General features: G+C 42.7%; 1 protein-coding gene across 1 annotated transcript in view; it reads right to left on the bottom strand.

Moving 5' to 3' along the window:
- NSG2 (neuronal vesicle trafficking associated 2) overlaps positions 1-22,419 on the bottom strand; it is a 34,716-nt gene extending 12,297 nt beyond the window's left edge. Inside the window, exons 1-3 of the mRNA XM_015876193.2 lie at positions 22,263-22,419; positions 21,741-21,891; positions 8,460-8,579 (exon numbers count right to left, since the gene is read on the bottom strand). Coding sequence (XP_015731679.1) covers positions 8,460-8,579; positions 21,741-21,869 — 249 coding nt within the window. The 5' untranslated portion in view covers positions 21,870-21,891; positions 22,263-22,419. The remainder of the gene's footprint in view (positions 1-8,459; positions 8,580-21,740; positions 21,892-22,262) is intronic.
- Between the last annotated feature and the right edge of the window lie 850 nt (positions 22,420-23,269).

The raw sequence follows: 23,269 nt of genomic DNA, 5'->3' as shown, positions 1-23,269 counted from the left end.
ATTGTATTCCTCCATGCCCTTTTTCCCATGCATTTTCCTCTCCAACTGCTTTCCTACATTTTGATTTCACATATGGTGCTACTGTTTTCCACATCACAACAGAAGACTGGATTTTAAAATGTCCAGAATAATTTAAGCTCTTCATGTTTCAGGGAACAAGATAACTTCCCCCTACCACTCCACAGTCCTAAATGCTTCGTAGATAAAATGAAACCAAAGGTCAAGTTTGCATATATTGAAACACATTCGTTCACTGCACTGTTGTGGTTAAAATAAAATGGATTGGAAGCTTGTTCCTTCAAGAAGGTTAACATATTCACATGCATTTCAGCTTCTGTGTCTACCATCACAGGTCAGGAAATAACGCTAATAACATGGCAGCATTTGTGGTCCAGTACATCCACTTCTCTTTAAAAACTTATTCTGTGGGTGATATATAAAAGACAAAGTGAGGACTTGGAGAGCAAAGTGTTCCCTAGGTAACTTGTGAATTAAAAGCCTTTTCATTTTAAATTGGAGATATGAAGCTTTTTGCTGCAAATGACTTAGAAAAGCTATTCTTTTAAAAACAAACAACACAAATAAATAATCTTGCTGATTATGATGCCTTCAAAGGCATGAAGCCAGTTCCATTAGCTGGCCCAACAGGCTTAATACATCTGCAAGTGCTAACAAGAGAGAGCTCAGGTCTGTTTAGCATTCAGTCAGCAGCCTGTGCTGCTTTATAAATGGAGAGAATGAAACATTACATGGAAAAAAATATGAGAGTAAAGCATTTCATATCTCTGATTTTTATTTTCATTTTTAAAGCATTCTGTGGTCTGGCTACAACACTCCAAATGCACTCTACAACTGTCAACAAACTGCCTTGGCATCAGCTAGCTGAAATCTCTTCCCTCTCCATTCCATTAGGCCCTTTTTGCTACAACAGCCGTACAACATTAAGCATCTTTCATTCCACCTCAAACACTAACAAGAAAATTACTCGACAAATAGGCTTTACTGTGGGGCAGCAAAGACACCACAAGGTACCATGGCACTGTGTTGTAGAAGACAAAGATACAGTGTAAGAAACCATTCAAATTAAATAGAAACTGCAATCACGTTTTCTAAGCAGAATGGGTATCTCCATGCAATCCCTTATGAAAATCTTTTCCAAGCATTTTATTCCAAAGCAAAGGGTCAGTTGAGTTTCCTGCTCTATAGCTCCCTTTTTTTCTTCCAATATATCATGGTTTAGAAAATCCAGATTCAGCGGGTCTACTTCACAAACCTTTAGTCACGCGAATACTCTGTGACTTCCATTTTTAGACATTTTCTGCATTGCAATTAACTTCTTTCTTCCCTCCAAATATCAAGTAAAAAAAAAAAAAAATTAAAAAAACCCTGAAAAATTCTCTTCTGCTGATTACTCTGGCAGTGTTCACAGATGGCAAAAATAAAACATATTTGAGGTTGTTGCTTTTTTTTTGACTTTGTAAAACTGTGAGCTTTCTTCATTTTACTAGGCAGCACTCGAGCCAGTCTCAGATCATTCTAGCTAAATCAAAATGTATTGGTAATTTCTGTGCTTTAGACATGGAAAATCTTTCTGGCTTTTCCACAGACCTTATCTGTTCCAGAAAGTTAGGTATTACATAGAAATGCTCATATGAACCTCAGGCTTTTACACAGACACTGCAATGGGAAGCTTGCAGGGTTCATAGTGCCATACCTGGGAATGTGATTAGAAATAGCTGTTTCCTGGCACAAATCCACACTAAGCTCACTGCTCTGAATTATCACTGATGATCACAAATGTCCCCATCAGTCTATTTCCATACAAGCTGTGAGACCAACTAGGACTGATATAACCTATTCTCTTCTCTTCCTATTACAGCCAGAGGAGGAGAAGAACGACCACTGGGCTGAGGCAGAAAGATGATGAGCAACATTTCTCATTTTCTTTAAGAAGCACCACAAGTGGGAGTCTGAATCCATGCAGGTGCTAGCTTACATCAAGACCAGGCCAGACTGGACAGTGGATCTGTGAACAAGGAGAAATGGAGAACCTCTGCATTGCAGTGAAAAACACTCAGCCCAAAGACAACTCAAAGCTCAGACACCACAGAAAAGCCATATTACAGAATCACTGAATCTTTAAGGTTGGAAAAGACCTCTGTGATCATCCACCATCCACCTACCACCACTTTCCCACTGAACCATGTCCTTAAGCACCACATCAACACACTTCTTGAACACCTCCACCACCTCCCTGGGCAGCCTGTTCCAATACCTCACCACTTTTTCAGAGTAGTTTTTCCTGATATCCAACTTCTCACTGTCTGGTGAAGACTTAGATGGAGGAGCAAGGGCTGCCTGCCATCCCTTCCAGAAGAACACAACTGAAGCAGGGAATAAAGAACTGCCAAGGCAGCCTTAGGTGGAGTGGAAGAGCACTTATATCCACCAGAAATTGAGATTTCCTGATGATAGTTGGGAACTTCCAAAGGTTTAAATAAGCCCCCAAGTCAGTCTCCTCATATAGACACCTCCTCAAGCCCCTCTTTGAATACAAGGTTCCATAGGAACCCACTACAACATTGTGCTGGTGCAAGTGCAAGAAAAACCCAAATGCTATTGGCAGTGCTCATGTGCTCCATGTTACACTGTCTACCTCTTTTCCAGTTTTCCTCCAATTTGTCTCTTGTTCTCCAGGATCACACTGCCCACAGGATTACTGTGCAGCCTGGAAACAGCCACAGTAGCAATTATCACCACAGTAAGAAAAATCTCTCTGTTTTAGAACATGTTCCCTCCCTTGAGCGCCGCTCAGATTAGTCAGTGTAATGGGATCTTTCACCAGCCACTCTGCATCTTCCAGATTACTGATGTGATGTGGCAGTCACCAAGGTAACACTGTTTTGTTAGCATTAAAAAGCAGTAAGGAAAATTGCCCATCTCACACTCAGATAAGCCGTGAGTTGCTCCTGCCCTGTGGTAACTAAACTACTGAGGGAACCTCTAATTTTATTTAGCTGTTGAATGGACATGATTAAATACCCCATGCTATTTTCCTGGGATTCATGCCTTTACAGGTCAGACGGAGAACTATCAGCATAAATCAGCAACATACCAATGGAAGCAGAACTTACTATGGAAACATTTGCAGGAAAATGAGTTTAGGAAACCACATTCGGAGTGAAGAAACAGGAGTGCAACATTTAGTGAGGGTGCTGCAGAGCAAGGAAGACTTATCATCTATCCAGCTGCAATGATGATGTGTCCTTTAAAACCAAGGACAGGATGGACAGGTAGATAAATATATGCATTCAGGGAAATGATGCATTTCTCAAAGCTATGCTCAAGGTGCACTCATTTGGCAGTGTCTGTAGAGGTCACACAGCAATTCTCTGCACCACTCCATAAAGACACTATTGCTCACGCCTCAGTGGATCTTACCCACAGAGATAAAGCAATCCGGACCTGCTCCTGCTCATGACTAAAACTCTACATCTTCCTCCACAAGCATCCAAGCCCAGAACCTGCCCAGAACCCTCTGAATTTCAATGCTTGTCACACACATGAGGAGCCTCCCACTACAAGGTCAAACTGAACACACTGGGATTCAATAGGTTACATTCTGGTGGTGCAAGCAGGGAAAGCACCTTCCACTCCAACAAAGCTGTTACCAACATGAAATCAAGCCCTGGCTCCGGCCCAGAAAATCTTAATTAAGTGTTTCAGATACCGGCTTCTTTTTGATAAAGAACAAATATTGCATCACAGTCAGCTCTGTAGGGTGCGGCTGAAGACAAACACATTCTGTTCTACAACATTCGTATTAGGTCAGAGGAAAATAATTGTTTCAGTATGAGTATTTCAATAACAGAAACATTTGAATGGGTTCCACTATCTTTGAAGGACTCGATGAAATCTCTTTTGAATCATTACATCCACTGGATATTGCATGTGTTCGAACTGCTTCAGGGTGGAGAGAGGGGAAAAGATTGATCTAGAGATAAGAAATATACTGACATTGCATACTCAGAAGGAACAGATTACACAGTCAGTGACTTCAAAAATGAATCTTCCCAACTTGTAGCAAGAAGAGTGAAGTTCCCAGTATTCTTCAGTGAAGTACTGATCAATGCTTTCAGCTGATTGTTCCAAGCAGATAAATTGCCTCTTAAATATTTCAATTTCTCCCCCATACTCCCACTCCCAACTTATTCTGTTGAAGACAGTACATGGTTTAATTATTCCAACTCTGAGAGATGGATAAGTTCAGCTTTCTTAACAAAATGTTCCAAGAAACGGAAAGAACTGTGGAAGATTCGAGAAGTCAGACAACTACAGTAGGTAACTATCACCTAGATGGTGGTCAGTGAAGTCATCCCATTTGCAGACCCTTCCTTGACCATTTCAGTGTCATTACTGATGGCAAAGCATGGTAACATGCAATACCTTGAAAAAATACAACATGGAAGGCAAAACACCAGGTACTGTTGCCTTCAGATTGAGAAACCTTGGTATATATCATTACTGCACAGTAAGATATTTGCAGTTCAAAAACCCTCAGAGTGAGGCACTCCAAAGGCTTGAAGGAGGCAAGGTCTACAAATCACTGCCAGTCTGCTTATAAGAAAGTGCTGCCATTACTTCCTTGTGGAGGAGTAAAATAATTAAAGAAATTTATTTTATATATAGATGGCTCAATCATAATGCTCTTTTACATCACTTTCTTGCGACCCATCTACGCACAACTACTTAAACACTTGTTATAAAGTAGGTATGGGGTGACTCATCCAGCTGAAGAATAAGCATAATTGGTCAGACTTCCAGGACACTGTGTGCTGAGCTATAGAGAATCATAATCTCATCTATTAGGAGATGTGACAAGTTGCAGAAGCTATCTAAAATTCCTGGAAGAGGTAGTGTGAAATAAGAACTGTTGCCTAGGGACAGTCTCTTCTTTACAATAATTAAAGAGCTCAGATCTGTCCTGTTCTGGATGGATGAAAAATATGCATGCATAAGCTTAGATTCTGGCTTTGGCTCACTCATGCTAGAAAGTTGCCTAATAATTTATTAGGCTCTTCAATAAAAGATAGCCAAAAGACAGAATAAAGGGCATCTACAGATTCGACTGCCTTGTCCATAAGGTCCCATGCTTTCCCCAGAGATTCTCCTCTTCTTTGTAATGCAGCTATGACTCAGAAAAAGAAAAAACAAGACTTTGGGAAGCGTCCTTCTTCTCTAAGAATGTTCCCATATCTAGCAATCAGAAGAGCAGAAAGAAAAGTACTTCCCAGATTGAAAGAACATTATAAACTGCTCCAAAGAGATACAAGTCAGTAAGGGAGCACAGTCATAAACATGGCATTATTCCACAAACACTCATTAACGATAGGGACTCGCTTTGCCATGTTTCTGTTTGAACTGATGATAATATTACCTTTAAAACACATCTCTCTTTGCACTCTGCTAGTTGCTAAAGTAGAGTAATAGGAGGCAGAAGATGACGTCTTGGCTATTTCTTCACACTGTCATACCATCCTGCCTGTTCCCCCATTGTACAGCTACGAGGTGCAGAGACACATATTGCTCCTTATACACAGAGTAGTAGGACAGCAGTATCAAAATGGTTCCTTGCGAAAATGCTTGAATTTAAGCATTATGGTGAACTCACACTAGTTGTGCATTGTATGTTGGAAGAGCATGCAGTCCAATATATGTTATTGGATACAGTTCTCATGTATTTGGAGTGCACTCAGCCAGCAGACAGGCTCAAGAATAGATTAATATTTTAATTTTAATCAGTGAATTAGCAAGAATGTGTGGATATTTCCAACACGTCTATTGGAAAGCTATACAAAGCAACCAGCCAGCAACAGAAAATATGGTGATCTCATTATATTATCTTTTTTTTCCCAAGCTCTTAAAATTGTAGCCAAACTGAGATAATAAAAGTTAAGTATTTACTATGATTTCCTCCTACAAGAAACAAATGTAATATGATTTCATCAGTACCAGGTAATAGGTTTGCTTATAACCAGAGGGCAGTATTTTTAATAACTTCACTAAAAATATAAACTGTCATAAAAATGCGGTGCAATAAAAAAAAAAAAAAGTACAAAAGGTAATGAAATATTACCTATTATCTCAGCTCATTTTTGTCAGAAAATAATACTACAAACTTAATATGATACATGGAAGCCTTATGAAAAGCAGGCAGGGAGAGGCTTATAGTCTTATCCAGCATTAGACGAGAGGCTGACTGATTAATAAGTTGACATTGAACAGCAGTGAATGGAAATCATATGGATTTTAGGGAAAGGAAATAGCTTAAAAATGAAACTGTCATGTTGCCAAGCTGCATAGGAAGAGCCACAACTCCCACAGCCATCCCCACTACGCAGCAAAGGGCAGCTTAAACCTTCACGTTGGTGCCAGTACTGTGCATGCTCCCAGAGCCTCCTACTTCCCTGTGCTTGCTGCTGCATCAGTGCTTGTGCACACATGGGCAAAAGCAATGGCCAAGCAGCACAGAAAATAGGAAGGGAATAGGAAAAGGTAATCCAGAGGAATCTGAATGCAGCAGCAAGCTGAGGTGTTGAAGAAAGGGAAAAATAACTAATGGAAGGAGCTGATGAAAGGAAGTATATCCTTTTTTAGTTGATTAGCTACACTTCTAACTTCTGGGCCTTCAGAGTGCATAATGTATAGGGATGAGATGCTCTTGATTGCTTCTTTAACTAGCAGAGCTAGAACTTTTGATGTCACCAAACCTTGGTCTTACGCCTACACTAACATTGTTCAGTGCTGCAGAATTAAGTTCTAAATACCCTGTGATGCACCACCCCGTCCAATATCAACAATAATGCCATTTATTGGGGGTCAGAACCCAACCCTTCTAAGACTCCATATTTTACTGTTGTTTCTCAGGCACATTGTGTCTGGTTCTGATTTGTACGTTGTTCATGATGGAAAATGCTTGTTGTGGTATCCAAGACTGGGGATTTCAGCACAGCTAATTTACTGTGTGCTTTACCAATGCTAACAATGAACTCAGCTATGCATGCAGCAAGATCAGTGAAGAATGTAGTCAAAATCAATAGCATGTAAATCCTTTGTAATTTAGATCAAAATATGGGATCTCCACTGAAAAAAATAAAATAAAATAGAAAAAGGAAGCCATACAGAATTATTCACAGACTCCTTAGAAATAGATCATAGTTTTAAATGCCGTGGATGAAAGCTACAGAATTCTCCTCGTGAAATGAATTAGTGAATTTCTGGAGAGAATAGAAACAGTTCCATTCTGTGGTGCTTCAGAAAGTGTAGCTGAAATTTCTTCCTTTCAATCAGCTCAATAAGCCTTATCCCTCGTTTTAGAAAGGAAAAATGATAACAATTCATCCCAGATCTCATTTCAATTTTGAAAGTAATACTGTCTTCTGAATTACTAGAAAATAATTACAATAAACTTCTCTACTCCTAGCATGATAAAGAACAACTAAGGCAAATAGAAGCTACTTCAGTCAATTATTCAGTTGCTCGGGAGAATTCCTGTTAATTGTTGAGGATCACATTCTGTTCTATAAATGTATAAGCCCCATCTCAGTTTTTCAAGGAGAACTATTAATTAGGCAGTGCCAACTTGCTACATTTTCTACTTAAATCATTGATATTTCCTCTGGCTTTGGAACTGTGAAATCAGATCTTGCTTTTTTATATGCTCTGCGCTTCAGTAAAAGCATCATATCTTTTCAATGAAAAGGCAGCAAATACTATCTGCTACATGTTTGGAGTCTAATTTTAGGAGGAACTGAGCCATTCTAATTTGCCGCAGTCAACAGGAACTGAAGGCCCTCAATAATTCATGAGTTTCTTTCCACGTTTCAGTAGAGCCTGTTGAAAATTTCTCAAGGAAACTCTTTTCCTCAGAAAATTCTAATTCCCGTGAACCACAACTGCTTACAGAACAAGATACGCTTGGATACTTTCTAATAGCTCTTCTTTTATCCAGTTTGAGTTTTCATCTATAATGAAATAAACGCTAATTAAAAAACCCATATTTTAAATATTAATAGGGTTCCTTTACTACCAAACAAAAGGATGACAAAACATTTCAATCCATTGCCACTTTTTTTTTTTTTTTTTCTTAGAACTGTTTGAGAAGGAAAAGATTCAGGTCATTTTGTTTTTGTTTTTTTTTTTACTTTCATTTTGTGCTGGAAAACATTTTCATCGCTCTTCCTGGGAGAAGAAAACCATTTCCTATATGCATCGTTATAAAGGCATTTTCAAGCCAGTCCTAAGAAAGAAACAGCTTCATATTCACGCAGATAAACCTCTCTTTGACACAAGTGATGACAGGAGCATTAAATTTGTTGTGTCTTTGCTGTCACTTTGATTCAGCATTTTTAGAACGAATGGCATTCAGATCAGGAGGCAGCAGGATAATCATTTCTTACCTTTAGTCTTTCTGTTACACCATCAGTGAAACTGACTGTGAATTCAGCAATTTTGGGCACTCTGAGTTTTCCTTTGTTCTTCTGGTCAGGCTGATACTCTGTTCTTGTTTTCACAATTACCTGGAAAATATATCAACACTTTTAAGGTTGCTGCACACAGCATGCACTTTTTCTATGTTGTTATCTAAGCCATTGCTTTTCTACCCCAACCTTCCCCCAGACCTACAGAAGGATCTCATAACCATCAATTAATACAGGCTCATAACTCCCTCAGGAACTAAAAGACAGATAAACAGACAAGCAGATAACAGAGACTTCGGATGGTGCATCTTAAAGTAGCTGAGAGCAAAACATTTAATACCCACTATTATTTAGGGTCAGGCATATAATTTTTATACCGTATTCAATGGGCAGAAGATGTAAAACAACAAACAGCTCAAACAAAAGAAGACTCTCATGTACTAACAGCCCCAGCCTAACAAGTTCCACCAAACCCAACTTAAAGTTAGGCTGTTTGCCCTCTCATTTATTCATGCTCGATATTATCAATATTAATCTCATTCTATCACCTTAGGTTTTCCCCAGGAGATCTCAGTGCCATTTGCTGACTAATCCAGTTCCTGCTAATCTTATAAAATCAAGGTGGCTTATGCCAGTGGAGCCATCTGCAAGTGGTTTTTAAAAGGGTTTAGCCAAATTACCAAAACTGCATTTTCAATCTACGTTGAATTTCTTTGTAACCCAGAACAATCCTAAATATTTTGGGTAAAACGCATCCCACCACTGTCACCATGACAATCACAAACATGGAAAATATAACACTTAATGCCAACTGCTCCCAGAGGGCTGTGCTCTAAAATCAATAGTTCTTCTGATATATTAGTGTGAGCATATTCATATACATGCCTAAAAGACTACTCAACCATGAGCCTCTGCAGGTAAACAACATTGTGAGAGAATGCCAGCACAGGCGTGTAGTCTTAATCTAGCTAGGAAATGCTGGAGGAGGCAAAACGTCCATCCTCAGCACTGGCCAAGGGTTTGAGCTCATCCCCACAGAAGTGGGGTTGTGGCCATGAACAACCACAAGCAATGGTGGATGCACAGCATTCCGTCAGCCACGGTCCACAAGGCACATAACAGTTTGGTGTGACTTCCAAAGGCTCAGAGAGATTGAGTACATTAAAGCTCCACATGACAGGGCCAACACTTCCACGTTTTGGCCTCCCATTCTCAATTGCAGAACTATGCAGGTGTCAGCCTTGACAAGATGAAAATAAAACACTAGAGGAGCTCATAGGGGAGAAGCAAGGCAGGTCCTAAAGCTCGGCGTTAGAAACAAAGTCTTGAAGATTTTAGGGAAAGATTATAAGGCAATGTATGAGCTTGAGTTACCAGCTAATGAAGAACTTTAATGCAAGTGAAGACAGCAAAGTGTGGCTTGGACCACAGAAAACCCAAGGTATTTAATTCTCTAGCACTTAATGCCACATGGAAATCAGAGTGAGAGAAAATCAGCATGGAGTCATAAGCCAATTTTCTGGATTCAAATGCAAATCATTAAAGACTAATGAATATTTACATCCTTCAGTAAATCCCTCTCCATAACAGTTACAGCAGCGGTATTTGCACATTAAGTCTTGAAAAGAACAGAGAATAAAAAAAGCCATACAAATATATCTATTATATATATATAAATATATCTGTTTTAGCATTTTGGATCTCAGGACTTCTAATGACACAATGTACACGCTGGGATATAGCATATGGGGATAAGTTTGATTTGGCATATTTGGGATGAACCCTAACTGCACAATGACCCTACTACTGAACTGACTCCTGCTGTGCTCCGAGATGCAGCCTGACACTCTTTGGACCAAACCAAACAACACTTCCTCTGCAGACAGGACAAGCTTGCCCAGGTTAGCTCTGAATTAACAATAAGCAATAACCTCATTCTCTTGCTCAAAAGATGGCAGGTGCACTCAAGAACAAATACAGCTGGGCCCCAGCTTCTAGTCAGGGAAAGGCCTTTTGTAACACAGCACAGTAAATTAAAGTCAGCCATCAACACCTGCCAACCAGGGCTCAGAAACTGCACTCATTCTGCTTTTAAACCTACCAACCTCAATACCAAGTTGTCACCAATTCATGCTTCCTGCTTGATAAATAATGCTGTTGCCAATAAGATCTTTAAATAGGACTTTCCTACAAGCTCTAACATTAGGTCTTAAAGAAGGACTGCAACACCAGCAAAAAAAGAAAAAAGACATTAAAAGCCTGACACGTTTTTATGTATAGTTGACATTTTCTTCCACTCTTTGTCATTACATTCAACAAATATCTTGTAAGCAGGCAAGTATGAAATATGCTATCTACATAAATGCATGAGACTGAAAATAAACCCACTCAACCCTACATAAGGCATCAGGTTCAAGTCCGGTAGCAACGTCTATCAGGTCTGGGAATAAGTAAATCAGATCAGCTCCCAGGTAGATCAGAAGCTGCTTGAAACCCAATGTGCTGATTGTGCCAGCAGTGAGACTTGTGTGTGTAGAACCACAGTCATCATCAGTCAGTGTTTTGCAGGGACATTTGCAGAGGTATCAAAAGGCTTTAGGAGAGGACCGAAGAAATACCTTTGCTAAATGACTTTTGGCACTACAAAAGCTAAATAGCTGCTCTACAGAAATATCTTTGTCAGACACCTGGTGGAATTACTCAGCAGAAGAAAGGGCAGTCAGTCAGGTCTCCTCTTAAAAGAGAGCACAGAAATAAAATGAGAAAGGAAAAACAGAAAAGTGAAGACCTGCAGCGTGGGGGTAACGCTCAATATTGTGGCAGTAAGGATAAAAATGCAATTTTGCTGAGGGCTCTGGGTGCACATTTAGGAGAAAAGAGCTACGTCTTGTTCAGTCGCCTACAGTCTAAATAAATAAAGCAGAGCACAGATCCCACTTCTGCAGCAATGCGCACCCCCTCCATCCAACAAGCTGCCATCAGGAAGCCCACACAAAGGCTTCTGGAAATTGAGTTGCGTTCATCAAACGCTTGTGCCTCGGGCCCTAGTGAGAGCACCCCAGGCAGGGCTGCCTCAGCAGCACCTGGGAATAGGAGTGAGCACTGTCAGGTGGTGACGTACACACAGAAAGAATAATGAGTCTCATATTGAAATATTTCCTATGGTTTTTTTGTGTGTGCAATTGCTGCTATTTTGGCTGCTCGTTCTGTTTTCACTTTCTGGTTTTCTGATTCAGGTTGTTAGAGGATGGGATGGGATTTTTGCCTCCCCCCTGTTCCCCTTCCATCACTTCTTTTTCATCTTTTCTTTCATCACAGAGAAAAATAAATAAATAAAAATCCCTGGCAGCGAAGTCTTCCAGAAATTCTAACCAAATTGCTGTTGGATGTACAGTAATAAAATCCCCACTGACTCCACAGCCACAGCAATGATCAGAGCTCGTTTATCACCGGCCGCCCCAGAGCAGTTCCATCAGAGACCAGGATCCTACTGTTTCACTGCAAACAAGGCACATTCATCTCACTCCACGACATGTTTCTTGGGAGAGAGATGAGCATTTATTACAAACCACAGCAAACAACAATCCTGATTCTCAGTTCTTGTTCATTCTTTGCTGACTTCGGTAGAGTTGCTCTTGACTGAGGAAAGGGGATATAAACTGGGGTCCTGCGTAGGTTACAAATCAAAGCAAACTGAAGTGGGAGAAATTCCCACCACTTCTTTCCCTTCTCTGCCATGCTATTACAATGGAAATGTGCTGCAGTAAGGGAGTAAGTACCAGAGCTGGCAGCAGGGTTTGGTTGTGCTCCAGCCTCATGAGAACTGACAACAAATGCAAACAATCAAATCAGTGTTTAATTGGACAAGAAGTCTCTTGAATACTCCCAAAATAGACAATTAGTGCCTTTGCCACCCCTAGCGCAACAACACCATTCAGCCCATCTTCTGCACTTGGCTCCCTGAGTTCTCACCTCCTCCTGCACGCTCCCTAAATCTTAACTCATACTCCTCGTGATTAAAAATTGGGCTGTTCTGGGTCACCCTCCATAACTGTGTGAGCTTCGTATGGCAGGGAACTGTTACTCTTATTTCCATTCATCACACAGCACAACTTGCACATCCACAAAAGGGTATTAAAAAGCAAAAACTGTCCCACATATCAGCCTTATGGACTGCAACTTTGATTGCCAGATGAATATCCTTAGAACAGTTTTGGATACCTATCAGCCTTCCTGTTTCTTTATCTAAGCCCTGATCCAGCATATTCTTATGCCTCACTTTGTATTGAGTTCATCTGTGAAGCACAGCAGCCATCCTGCCAGCCCATTGCAGCCCAGCCGTTAAAGCCTGCATTATGGATGGAGTCTGGATAAACATCATCTCAGAACATCTCCCTGCAAATTAGGCTGCTGTTACATCCCATTCTCAAAGTTTTCACGCTGCTTCCCAGAGAACTTCCACTTTGAAGATACAGCGTGACATGGCAGATAAAATAAGGAGGACACAAACAAATTACCTGGGACTTTCTTCATTTTGCACCCAAGATCAAACTGTTCTTTGCAAGTTGCTTCCTAGAGAAGTTGACAGAGGAGATTACGAGAACACAAGAGAAAAGGGCATCCATAGAGCAGCAAAAAGACACATCTAATTACAAGAATCCACACGCCTCGTCCTGGCAGCTTCCTCCAAAGCTAAGTTTATCTAACATTTGAACTCATTAAATTCTAATTCAGCGAAGCTTTTAAGCTGGCACGTAGTCTTATTAACATCAGCAGGATTAGTCAGATATTTAAAGTTAAGTGTGCATTTAAATGCTTTGGCCAGATCAGAGCTTAAATCTGCTCTGACCACTTCCCCACAGCCAACTGTAACTATGAGGCACTGGGTTCCTGTAGCGTTCTTCTGCAAGACCACTCCAAGTGCTTCCCACTGCAGCATGGGCTCAGTATCTGCAGGGGCAGCTGAGGGGAAAGCTTAGTAATGTCCTGAGTCACACCAGCAACCCATGGCTGCTGCTGACAGCACTCAGGTTTTCATTAACTGAGCAACAGTAGCTCCATATGAAAGTAACATTCTTGGGATTAAGTGTAGGCAAGTGACAGGGCTACGATGAGGAGGAAGCCAGATGCTGTATGGGAAATGTCTGTCCTCTGCAGAACTGCTCTCCTCAGTCATTCTAGGACAGCAGCTGCAATTTCCCTATGTCTGGAAAGGTATTGACTTCTTCCTTGCTTTCTTGAATCTTCTGCCTCTTCATTCCAATCCCTCAAACGCCCAGTAGCAGCCTACATACAACGAGCTGTGTAAGTTACAAAAACCCAAACACAACAGGACAAGCCACATCGATCATGCTGGCCCACACAAGCAAGATTTTTCCAGTGAGGCTGTTTGCTAAAACACTTATTGAGTACCAAACGTAAATATCCACAGCTTAACACTACTGACACCATTGGAGTTAACAAGAAACCTTTCCTTGTTTGTAATGAATGTAGTACCAGACACTTTCTCTGTAGCGCTGCTTTGGAAAATTATAGGTGTGCTGATGTGAGAAACAGCAGATCAGAGGCTGTATACACCAGCAGGATACCTAACATGGACAACCTTGAGACAGCAAACAGTAGGAGAGTCTGGGAAATCTAGACGTTTGGGATGCTGAAAGGAAAAGAAGGGCAGCGTCTCACCAAATGGACTATATTAAAAGCATTTGCTTTCAGGGGGAAGGAGCAGCCCAGACGTGAAATGTGACAAATGGAAAAACGTCACATTGAGCATGGAAACTTAAAGGTTTTCCAGCAGTGGGATGAAGTAAGTGTTTCAGAAAATGAACTGATATGAATTCTGAGTCTTGTCTCGCGCTGGCTAAATGTAACATCATTTATTGCCACTTTATATTTGCGTTTGAGCTCAATGGTTTTCCCTGAAGAAATGAGTAATAATATTTAACATAACTGGCATTGTGAAAACTTTAAATTATTCATTTGGAAAAGGACATGCAGCCTTGCTGTAATTCCCACTTCACTGCCACGGTGCATGTAATATATTGTGGTTCAGGTGATGCAAAGTGCAGACCATAAAAATTTAAAATACTACTTCCCAGGATTATTAATAATGAAGAGTCTCTCACTCCGAGTGGCTTTCAGATTGACATAAGAAATAAACAAAATGCACTTCTCCTACCAAGGAGAAAGGTTTCAACCAGGTTCAAAGCCTTCCTTTGTAGTCGCACAAAATGGTTGTAACGCACCCATCAGTTTCCTTGTGGTTTAGCCATGCTCACTTTTAAATGACCATAAGGCTCTCAGCTTGCAAAGACAGGCCTGTCCTCGCAAAAAGAGAAAACAAAATCTCGTGCCAATGACATGGTGGTTTTCTTTGCTGTCATTACCCAACTGAGCATCAGTTTCTGAGAAGGACCTTTGACTGAGTCCCAGCTGCAGCGTGCCATCCAGGTTACTGATGATAGCAGAATGGTGACCCCCAGTCTTGGCACTAAATCTGCTGTCACTGTGTCTGTTTCTATGTGTATGTGCCAAAGGATGGCTAAAATACACCACCTGCTCCCACACAAAGATCTCCAGTGACCTACAAACTCTAATCCTCACTCACAGCCAGTCTCAGAGGGCAAATGAGCTGTGCACACTGCCAACAGCAGCTGAAGTTAAAATACTTCGTAGTAAAAGAGAGTAAGAAAAGAGATGGGGAAAAAAAAAAAACCAACACGTTTTGGGGCTTAAAACAATCTCTGTCTTTAAAGGCTTAGGATGAAACGTTCATGGAGCAGAGCAGCTCCGTATCTACCAGTGCATTGCCTGTATGTCCTGCTGACACTTGCACATGTAGGTGCTGGAAATAGGGCACGTTCATCTGGATCAGTGATCTGAGTCTACCTGGCAATCAACTATTGCAGATTCACAGATTTATAGACAAGCAGCCTTTAAAAACTTCCCCAAATAATTGCAGCTGTGTCCCACCCCAGGGGACAGGCAGCAGTGCTTCCAAAGCCACAGTACGATATATCTCAGCAGGCAGACTTCCCAAAGATTAATGATAAAATTGATGCGTTGGATGGAAGTAATGGTGGTCCCCATGACACCCTATACACTGAATGCACAAAATGCCTGAAATACCAACCAGCAAAAGAGGAAGAAAAAAAAGAAAAGGAAATAAAAAGGAAAAAGTGAAAAGAAAAAGGATGTGGAAGGATCGAATCCGTGGCCTCCATAGTCAATAAAGAAAGCTACATTCTGTGGGAAAAGGTTGCTTTTTGCATTTCTCTATAGCAACTCATCTAATGAGTGTTGTGCTAGAAATGATCTTCACAGAGGTTGGTAGAGAAAAAAAAAAGTGTTCTCTTGAATCAGTTCCAGGAGGATATTCCAGGCGTAAGGAACATCACAAAAGGACAAAGACAGCAAATGTAATCAGCCCTGGCATCACCAACGAAAGGCAGCACAGAATGCAGAGGCTGCATTGGGAGTTGAAAGCAGCTGAGAAGGGAAAAGGACGGCTCATAAGCACAAAGGCAATTGGAAATGATTCAGTTAAGTCTTCCTACAAATCCCCAAATGGTTACTACAACCAGCAGGAACCCATGGGAGGCTGCAAAGGGGTGACAAAAATTGATTTCTATAGGTTCAGATGAGGAAGGGTACAGCAAAGCAGACAAAAGAATCAATCGCTCAGCAGCAGTGACAATCAAATTGTCCAGGGTAAATTAGCAGAGCTCCATTGATTTCATTTAAACAACACAGATCTGCACCAGTCAAGAATCCTTTCCAGTCTTCCTTCATGAACCAGTAAGCAACTGGCATGTGGGGCTCAACCCACAGCCTTGCTGAAATAACTTACACCTCCAGCAATGGCGTTTCACCTTAGAACAAAGAATGGATTGCAACAGGCTTAACCAAACACCTGAACCCCAACACATTTTTCCTGTGTCCATTTCTGCTGCTTCTGCATAATGCAGCTCTAAGAAACGCAGTGTAGATGTAACTGAGTTTAAGAGAGACAATGGAGCCCACATAAACAGGCATGAGCTGGCCTTAACCTGCCTAATTCAGACACTGACAGCAGTGCAGTTAAGGAGAGACATTTCTGCACAGGCTACACAAACCCAGAGACTTTCCATCCTCCAGAGCTGCAGCAGCATCACATTATCTGTATGCAAGCAAGGTAGCTGCATGCTACCCAGTGTCTGCGCAGGCTGTGAGCATGCTGAGATTGCACCACAGTGCTGCCCAGAGTAGACACAGAGACCAGAGGTGCTTGGTCTGTTCGAGAAGGGCAACCCAACAGCAGCGCATCCAGAGAAGAAGAGCACAAAGCACCAAGAAGGGCTTTCCAAGCTAAGCAGATAAAATCAGAAAGGTTACCCCAGAAACACAGCACTGCCAGCGCTCAGCGTTGCTGCAAATATTTATTATGGCTTAATGAGCAGAGGCGGTGTTTACATCCAAACACACATTTAGAGGACAAATGGATTTGCACAGTGCAGAAGGGAGACAAATGTCAGTGGGGAGGAAGGCTCAGGGTTGGTATTTGTGGAGATTAGGCATCATTTCCCAGGTGCAGGAAGGGAAGAATGAGGAAGGACAGCCTGCCCATTCCTTCAGGTTTGCAATAAAAGAAATAACTTTGTTTTTTTCTCACCACGCTTTCTTTCTTTGTGATTTTTTTGTTCCCTTCTCCTCCCTTTTATCTTCCTTCTTTCAACTGCCACCATCACTAAACCCTGCCCCATCACTTCTTTTACCATTTGCTCCTTCCCACTGAACTCCAAAGCTCTCCAGCAGGGCAAGCAGGAACAAAACACCTAAAGCCCCCCAGCCAACAGCAGGGAGGGCTGAGTTCTGCCCATACAAGGTGCAGCAGCACCCAAAACCAGCCTCACTGCTGCCCTTGCTGCACTGAGAGCTCTGAGGAGAGCAGGCAGACATCAGGGCTTCAGGACAGAGCTGCATGTATTCCCTAGGGCACAGGAGCACTCATTCAGCATACTATTAATTATGCCTGCTCAGCTGGCCAGGACAAAACATTGTTTTCTGCTAAACCAATAGGGACAGACGGCAAGCTCAAGGGACCCTCCTGATTTTCAGGAATTCTTGATTACTCCATACAAAAGCACAGCATGGGCCACGGCCACATAGGAAAACTGAAGGACCATGGGGTGGGAAGCACATTTGAGGAGAGCAGTTCTATCAATTTTGTTTCTTTCTCGGGCTGATGGCAGGAATTTGCCACCAGAGAAATGATTTCTCAAGCCTCCAGATGCATTCAGAATAAAGAACAATGGACCACACGATAAACCTTCTGCAGCCTTCCCCACAAAAGACAAGCCGGATGTTTTTTTCAGCCTTGACAATAGCTTTCATGAACTTTGGTATTATGTAAAATTAGGATTTTTACTGCCAGAACAGAGGCATTTCCTGCAGGATTACATTGAAGCCGCTGCGACCAGGAGGTCCCGGGTTGTTGGTCTCATTTAAGATTCCAGTGAAGCATAGCGGGCTGTGAAAAGCCGCAGATCCGTTAGCATTATCACTGTAGGGACGCATCACAATTACAGCCAAAGCATTTTGCCTAAGCCTAGGAAAACAAGTGAAACAGCTCCCCTCTGCCCTCCGCTCCTAAAAGAAAAAGACTTCTTTGTTTTGCTGTTTTGAATACAAAAGAAATTACATTCGGAAACACAAAAAGCCAGGTCAAAGGCTTGACACCAGCTATTATTCCAGCAAAAACGATTCAAGAGCATCTGTTCCTGCCTCCTGCAAACGCTCACCAGCAAGAGAAGGGAGGAGCAAGGGAAAAGCTTGGTGATAGTCAATAAATATAAATGCATAGCAGGCTTAGCACCCTAGGGGGAAAATTACCATCCTGGGTACATTTTTCCCCTTGCAGCCATACAGCTGCAGACAGAATGTTGATGCTGCAGGAGGAAGAACATGAGCCTTTGCAGGAGACATCCACGCTTGGTGCATCAACACCAACAGCATCGAGGTGGGAATAAGAGGGAGCTGCCAAGCTCACAGCACATCAGAACACAAACTTGTTAGGGAACCATCCCCAAAAGGACAGGCAGTAAGTTTATGCAGAGCTTTAAGTATTTCTCCCCTGCACCACGTGATTTATTCTAATCAAGAATTGTCTGAAAAGAGACTGGCTTCAGGAATTACACCACATGAGCAAGTCTCACCTTGATAGCCTTTCTCTGTATCTTTTCTCTGAAAGTAGAAACAGACACAAAAAAATCACTTGGGAAGAGGCCAAGCTGTGGTGAAACACCTACAGAGGCCAACGCCAGTTACAAAAATATTCTCAAAACAAGGAAAAAATAAATAATCAGATACTTAAAGCCCATACGAATGATTTTCAGTCTGTAGACACCATGGGCTTTGTGGGTTGCTTTGACACAGGTTTTGCTTTGACATACATGCATGTGTCTAAGACTCAGCTCTGCAAAAAAAAAGCAGGGGTCTGTGTATCAACAGCGCTTGAAAATCTTTGCCACTCACCACACACACACCAAACAAAGGCATTATTGCACACAGCAACATCAGTTGGACTGCCCAGCGCAGACCCAGTGTATCTTGGATCAGAGCCTTCCTCACTCCACATTTACTAGACTACAGCTAGAGCAAACACACAGACACAAGCCGCTGCCAAACCTCCTTGTTCTGGTTTTGATGCTCCCTGGATTGCAAATCAAAACAGGTTAGATCTGGGTTGAGAGCTTGCAGCGTCATAAATGATGATATCCTCTAATGGCCAAGATAAATCCAGAAAAGGGAATGCAAAGCAGGTGTTAGGGGTTTTTCCCCCCCTCTAGATTTCAACTACAGGAAAACGTCAGGGGGTACAGCCCTCTGTTGCAGTGGCACAGGAGATGTGGCTCCTTGAAGGGAGCTTGGAGGCCAGGAGCATTGCCTCCTGGTGGATAAAAGCGAGCAGCAATGGCTTTGCATTTAGGAAAATGACAGCAAAGCCCTTCTGAGTTCATACACAGACACCCCAACACCAAACCGCTTTTACCTCCAGTGATTTCTGCAGCATCCCATGTAAGAGGCACAGAAAACACCCTGGCTCATGTTCCCACTCTCACAAGTTAAAATCAACCGCTGGCAGGTTTGGCAAACACACAGAAAAATGTCAAATTGATTTCTGCCTTGTGTTGGTTTTTTCTTTATTTTAACTTGCCTCTTTGACTGCAGGGCAAGTCCAAACAAAAATTCATTCTGAAAGACCTGAAATCCATGTTTACTCTACCTCAGGCTCATGGTCTTACTGAATTCAGTAGCAGCTTTGCTTTTCCAAGTACAAAGCTGAAGTTTCCCCCCACCACTTAACCTTCAGCCAAGCTCTTCACCTGAGGCCCCACTCATTATGAGGTCTTTATGTGAACCCTTTGCCCCAGGGTGAACTCACCCTCACAGCATCTATTCTACAAAGCGCAAAGGAAACAGACAGTGAATTATTTTGCTTTTATCCCAAATAATCTCTCCTTTTGGTAACAGATCTTCAGTTGCTGTCAACTCTGGGTCTGCTGCACACAAGAGCTGAACCACAGCCTGCAGGAATCAATACCATTGACTCTAATGAGTTCTGAATCATGCTTAGCTCTCCTGGAGATACATCCCACTCTCCCAGCAAAGAAAAATAAGGATGTCAGTAGATGCCTTGACAGTAATGTATGCTAATGAAGGTAATGTAACCTAACGACATGTGAATTATTGATGTAGGCATGTTTAAACAGGAAAATCAGCACAGAATCACACTGGACCAATACACTCCAATATCTGTTCACCAACAAGCGATTGGAATGTGATGGCCGTGAGAACACTCATTACCACTTCATTAGCTTGAAAGGATTTTTGTTAGGTTGTCCACATCTCACCTGATACACGAGCCACTTATATTTCACGTCATGCAATATTGCGTGTGACATCAATAAACCGTTTGCACCAGCATGAGTTACTGTTACACATCTATACTTTCCCCTGAGCTCCCTAGACATTTGTCATAAACCATATTGCTTTGCCTAATTTTTTTTTTGCCTAATTGTTTTCATGAGAGTCATAGACAAAGACCAGTTTATCCTCTCATTCACAACAAGTCATGGGAGCATATCTCTCCTGAATGCAGTAAAATTTCTCCTAGCTGCCATGAGGCCCATGGGGATTGAAGCTAACTCCTTTCTCTGCTTTGCCTCTGGTTCCCAGGATGTCAAGGCATTTGTCTCAGTTCCATCATAAAATAAACTAAGTTTGTCTATCTAGACGGTTTTATCACATCATCATCCCGTTCTCCTAATGTATTTAGAGAAAGTTCATTGTGTGCTACAGTAAAAACAGGATGTATATTCAATAATAATTAGTGCTAATTTTACTGTTATTCCATTATCCTATGAGATCTAATCATTCTGTCATGTACTTTCGAGTGAGTTGGCTCCATCTCTGCAGTATCTGGGAACTACACTGCAGAAAGGCTTTGTTTATACAAGTACTGCTGGGGCATACAGATTTGTACGATCACATCATGTCCTCACCAGGTTGTATTGATATGCACCAGCGCTGCGTCAATACAGACAAAAGACTTCCTAGCATATAGACTGCATCTAAGAAACCTCAGCTACCAAACCTCAGCCAATCACTGGGGCACATTTTTGGTCGTTTTACTGCTGCATTCAGCACTGAGAGTGTTGAGTGGGTAGGGGAGAAAGCTGTCCCCTGGCAAGTGGAACCAGTTGGGGAAACCAAATGTGGGATAACTCTGTCACCACCCCATGCATGGGGGAAATCATGGGTAAAAGCAGCATCATAGATGCCCAAAAGAACTTTGCACAGCCACAGAGAAGAAAACAAACCTTGAGTGAGATAATTAAAATTGCTTCTTATTTTGAAAGGGTCATCACATTACACTCAGTGCAGGCAATTAATCTGACTGATAACAATTACAAGCTGCTCCTCAATTTCTCCAGTGTTTATAAGAGAAACACACTCAGCATTTTCCAGTTGTACATATGAGGGAATATTTGGATATTTTCTGAGAAGGGAAGGATTTGGGGACAGCTGTGTGCTCATTTACCGCTTTAAAGCAGATAAACACGGCATGAAAGACAATCTCTTATCTACTGTATAGACGCTATGCCACAGCCTTTCTCATCAAAGACTGATTGACGAGGGGCAGTGGAACCCACGGGCAATAAACCCAAGGGGATGTCCATGTATATGGCCATGCAGGAGTGCTGTTGGGTTTCGCTTTACCTTTTCCGGAGCCGGGAACTGCAGGTGATTTACTTCCAAAGGTGTGATCAAAGGAACAGTCTGAAACCCATCTTCACTGGATGGTGGTTTGCTGTTCTTGTCGTTCAAATTACTCCCCAGCTTCACCATGCTTGGACCTTGCTTTCCAGACCTAAAGCCATTGAGACAATGTCAATGTCACAGGGGCAATGGGAAGAGGATTTCTGCTTTGCCCAGCTCTCTCTGCCTTGCCATATTGCTTTCCTAGCTTTGCAGGCACACAGCAATGCCCAAACCGAGGCTGACCTCACCCATGATTTGTGTGTGAGGCACTCTAAAATCACATCCCTGTGCAACACACGGCCGCTCCCAATGCCCCGCCATTGCCAACACCATCCCTCAGCAGCACCGACCACCCCAACTCCTGCCCCATCCATCCCTAGCACTGAAGCCATCTGCCCTCCCGCACCCTGCCCCAGGGGTCACACCCAGGGGGCTGCAGCCACCCCCTCGCCCCTCCCTTCACCCCCAGCCCCTACTTACTGCAAGCCACGCGGTCACTAGTGGCGGCTCAGCACGGGAGGGGGGAAGGAGGGAAGGTTCCTTTTAATTCTCACTAGCCGCAATGAAATAAATGCGACCGGGAGGAGCGGGCGGCCGCCGCGTGCCGGCGGTGCTGAAGGGACAGCGCTGCGAGCGGCTGCGGCTCCGCAAGCGCAAGTGAGGGCGGGTGCGGGCGGCTGCTCCCACCTCCCTCCTCCCGTCGCCGCCGCCCCCGCTCGGCCTCGGGCACCCCCTGGCGTTCCCATCGCGCACCTCCGTGCGCCCCGGCGCCCCCTGCAGGTACCAGCGAGACCCTGGGGCTGAGGGGTGTCCTTCTCATTCATTAATAAGGATTATTAAGCTGTGCTGATTTTATCAATAACTCACCAGCAGAAATTAACCAGTCGTTGCTCAGCTGGGATGGGATCTGTGAAAATACATCATGGCTTGAAAAAGTTCACTAAGATCATCTCATCCAGCCTCAGTCCATCCCCACCAATACTGCCTGCTGACCACGTCCTTCCTTGCCACACACATATGGCTCTTGAACGCCCCCAGGAACAGTGACTTCACCACCTTCCTGAGCAGCCCATGCCAGCACCTCATTAACGTTGATGCATCTCATTAACATGTTGGTTCCAACACGTTATGAACCCTGAAAAACCCTTTGCTCATGTTCTGTGCAGAGATGAATGTCGTGTTGGTCATTTGGTTCAGGATGTTCTTTAAGGCCTTCAAAACGTGGAGACTGTAAGAAAATCTAGAAGCACAAAAAGCAGATGTTGACAGGAGCCCAGGCTTGTCCTAGACATTGTCAGCTCTCCAGATTCTATATCAACCCTTAAAGAGCGCTGCAGGTGCACTGGAGTAGGCTCCTATTAGACCATCCCATATCATTCATGCACCCCATCCCTCAGGCTGGTGAGAACCTCTGTAGAGTGGGCAACATTCATTCCATTACAGATTGTACCACATGAAGTGATCTGACTATCCAAAGAGTCACAGAC

Source organism: Coturnix japonica, chromosome 13 (genome assembly GCF_001577835.2).
Source record: "Coturnix japonica isolate 7356 chromosome 13, Coturnix japonica 2.1, whole genome shotgun sequence".
In the NCBI taxonomy this organism is placed as follows: Eukaryota; Metazoa; Chordata; class Aves; order Galliformes; family Phasianidae; genus Coturnix; species Coturnix japonica.
The sequence above is the reverse complement of the archived record's forward strand: the minus strand, read 5'-3'. Positions and strand labels throughout refer to the sequence as shown.